The sequence below is a fragment of the Gadus morhua genome, chromosome 17, assembly GCF_902167405.1.
Source record: "Gadus morhua chromosome 17, gadMor3.0, whole genome shotgun sequence".
Classification (NCBI taxonomy): domain Eukaryota; kingdom Metazoa; phylum Chordata; class Actinopteri; order Gadiformes; family Gadidae; genus Gadus; species Gadus morhua.
This window is the reverse complement of record NC_044064.1, coordinates 14,023,149-14,025,648: the sequence shown is the minus strand read 5'-3', so window position 1 is coordinate 14,025,648 and position 2,500 is coordinate 14,023,149. Positions and strand designations below refer to the sequence as shown.

Sequence of the window (2,500 nt, the reverse complement as noted above, 5' to 3'; positions counted from 1 at the left end):
CTGTTTTACTATTAATAACAGTTCTTAGAAAGACATATGCCATAGACTGCTGTTAACTCAACACGCCATCACAGCAGAGGAGAGGAGAGGTGAGAGGAGGGGAGAGGAGAAGGGGAAGGAGAGGATAAGGGGGAGGACAGGGTGGAGGAGAGGAGAGGAGAAGGGAGTGGAGGAGAGGAGAGGAGAAGGGAGAAGAGGGTAGGAGAGGGAAGGAAAGGAGAGAGAGAGGAGACAAGGAGGAGAGCAAACGAGGAGAGTGTGGAGGGACCAGAGGGCTAGGTGGAGAATAGGAGGAGAGAAGAGGGGGATGAGGAAGAGGAGAAGAGGAGAAGAGAAGAAGAGGGTGAGGAGTAGCCAGGAGGGAGGACTCGGACAATTAGCAACCCCTTTGATGGACGGGAGGTTGAAGCGGGGTAACCGCGGCAACCGTGGAAAGAGAGAACGCCGGCATTCCTGGCTAACCAAGAGACGACCACAATGTTGACACACGTGCACACACATGCACAGACACAGACACACACACAATTTGACTCATTCTGTAAATCACCAGAAAACGACAACTTTGACCTTGCAGTGCACCGGCCATGGAACATATTTGTGTTTAATGCACGTGTATGTGTGTGTTTCACGTAGGTGTGTGCGTCTGTGTCAAGTGGTTTTGTGTGTGTCTGACAACAGTTAAAAAGTTATTTTTTTTATATTTATCTCCTTAATCTTCTCAGGTGGTCCAGAGGTTTACCTCAAGGTCTCTCTCTCTCTCTCTCTCTCTCTCTCTCTCTCTCTCTCTCTCTCTCTCTCTCTCTCTCTCTCTCTCTCTCTCTCTCTCTCTCTCTCTCTCTCTCTCTCTCTCTCTCTCTCTCTCTCTCTCTCTCTCTCTCTCTCTCTCTCTCTCTCTCTCTCTCTCTCTCTCATGTATCACGCTACAAGTTTTGGTTTCAGTGAACATTTGAACAATCCATAATTAATGTTCAGTTGGATTCATCCAACCAACATGATTGATTATAGATGTGCTATTCATTTAAGATTTTAATCAAATGTGACCTCTTATTATTCTAAGTCTATAAAGGCTGCCCACCCAGCACCTTGCTGCATACCCAAAGTGTCTATTAAACAGAACACACGTTTTACCTCTGGTGTACAACACACACACACACACACACACACAGACAGACACACACACAGACAGACAGACAGACAGGTACCTAGGTCTGCAGCCGTGTACTGCCGGCCCCTGAAGGTGAGACGGTCTCGCTGGTAGACGGGTCGTCTTAGGCCCCGCCTCTCACACACCCTGGACAGCAGCTGGCTGGGACTCTGCTGGTCCCGCCACACGTTCACCCCCGACCTGGGGGGGGGGGGGGGGGGGGCAGGACCACCAACTGACTGATACACAACTTCTTAGGTAACTGTGTGTGTGGTTGTGTGTGTCTGTTTGTGTGTGTGCTACTAACGTGGAGTGTGTGCGTGCGTTACTTTCATGCAGTATCGGGTGTGTGTGACAAACGTGCAGTGTTTGTGTGTTTGTGTGTGTATGTTACTTACGTGCAGTATATGTGTGTGTGTCACTAACGTACAGTATGTGTGTGTATGTCATTTACGTGCAGTGTGTGTGTGTGTGTGTGAATGTGTGCGTTACTTACGTGCAGTGTGTGTGTGTGAATGTGTGCGTTACTTACGTGCAGTGTGTGTGTGCGTTACTTACATGCAGTATATGTGTTACTAACGTGCAGTGTGTGTGTGTGTCACTTACGTGTAGTGTATCTGTGTGTTACTTATGTGCAGTGTTTGTGTGTGTGTGTCACTAACGTGTAGTATGTGTGTGTGTTTGTGTGTGTTACTTACGTACAGTATGAGTGTGCGTTACTTACGTTCAGTATGTGTGTGTGTGTGTGTGCGTTACTTGCCTACAGTATCTGTGTGTGTGTGCATTATTTACGTGCAATATGTGTGTGTGTATGTGTATTACCAAATTTAGGTGTACTGTGTACATATGTTACTCACTCACTGCAGTGTGTGTGTGTGTCTTGTGTGTGTGTGTGTGTGTGTGTGTGTGTGTGTGTGTGTGTGTGTGTGTGTGTGTGTGTGTGTGTGTGTGTGTGTGTGTGTGTGTGTGTGTGTGTGTGTGTGCGTTCCTTACGTGCAGTATGTGCTTGGCAGACCGCAGCGGGCTCCGTGGCGGGACAGGAAGCGGTTCTCCAGGTCGATGACGGTCTCTCCGATCTTCTCGTCTTTGCTCAGCATGTCGTAGTCAAACAGCGCCACCCGCAGGTCCTTCTCCAGAGGCAGCGTGCACGTCAGCTCATACAGCCTGGACACGCACATACGTGTGTGTGTGTGTGTGTGTGTGTGTGTGTGTGTGTGTGTGTGTGTGTGTGTGTGTGTGTGTGTGTGTTTTTAGGTGTGTGCGTGTGTGGGGGTGTGTGTGCGTAGGTGTGTTTTTAGGTGTGTGCGTGTGTGGGGGTGTGTGTGCGTAGGTGTGTTTTTAGGTGTGTGCGTGTGT

At 49.0% G+C, this 2,500-nt stretch overlaps 1 protein-coding gene across 10 annotated transcripts in view; it reads right to left on the bottom strand.

Annotated features, from left to right (window-relative positions):
• dysf (dysferlin, limb girdle muscular dystrophy 2B (autosomal recessive)) overlaps positions 1 to 2,500 on the bottom strand; it is a 51,915-nt gene that overhangs the window by 5,514 nt on the left and 43,901 nt on the right. For all 10 annotated transcript variants that reach the window (XM_030337627.1, XM_030337628.1, XM_030337632.1 and 7 more), the window contains 2 exons: positions 2,138 to 2,308; positions 1,203 to 1,345 (listed from right to left, as the gene is read on the bottom strand). In XM_030337627.1, coding sequence (XP_030193487.1) covers positions 1,203 to 1,345; positions 2,138 to 2,308 — 314 coding nt within the window. The remainder of the gene's footprint in view (positions 1 to 1,202; positions 1,346 to 2,137; positions 2,309 to 2,500) is intronic.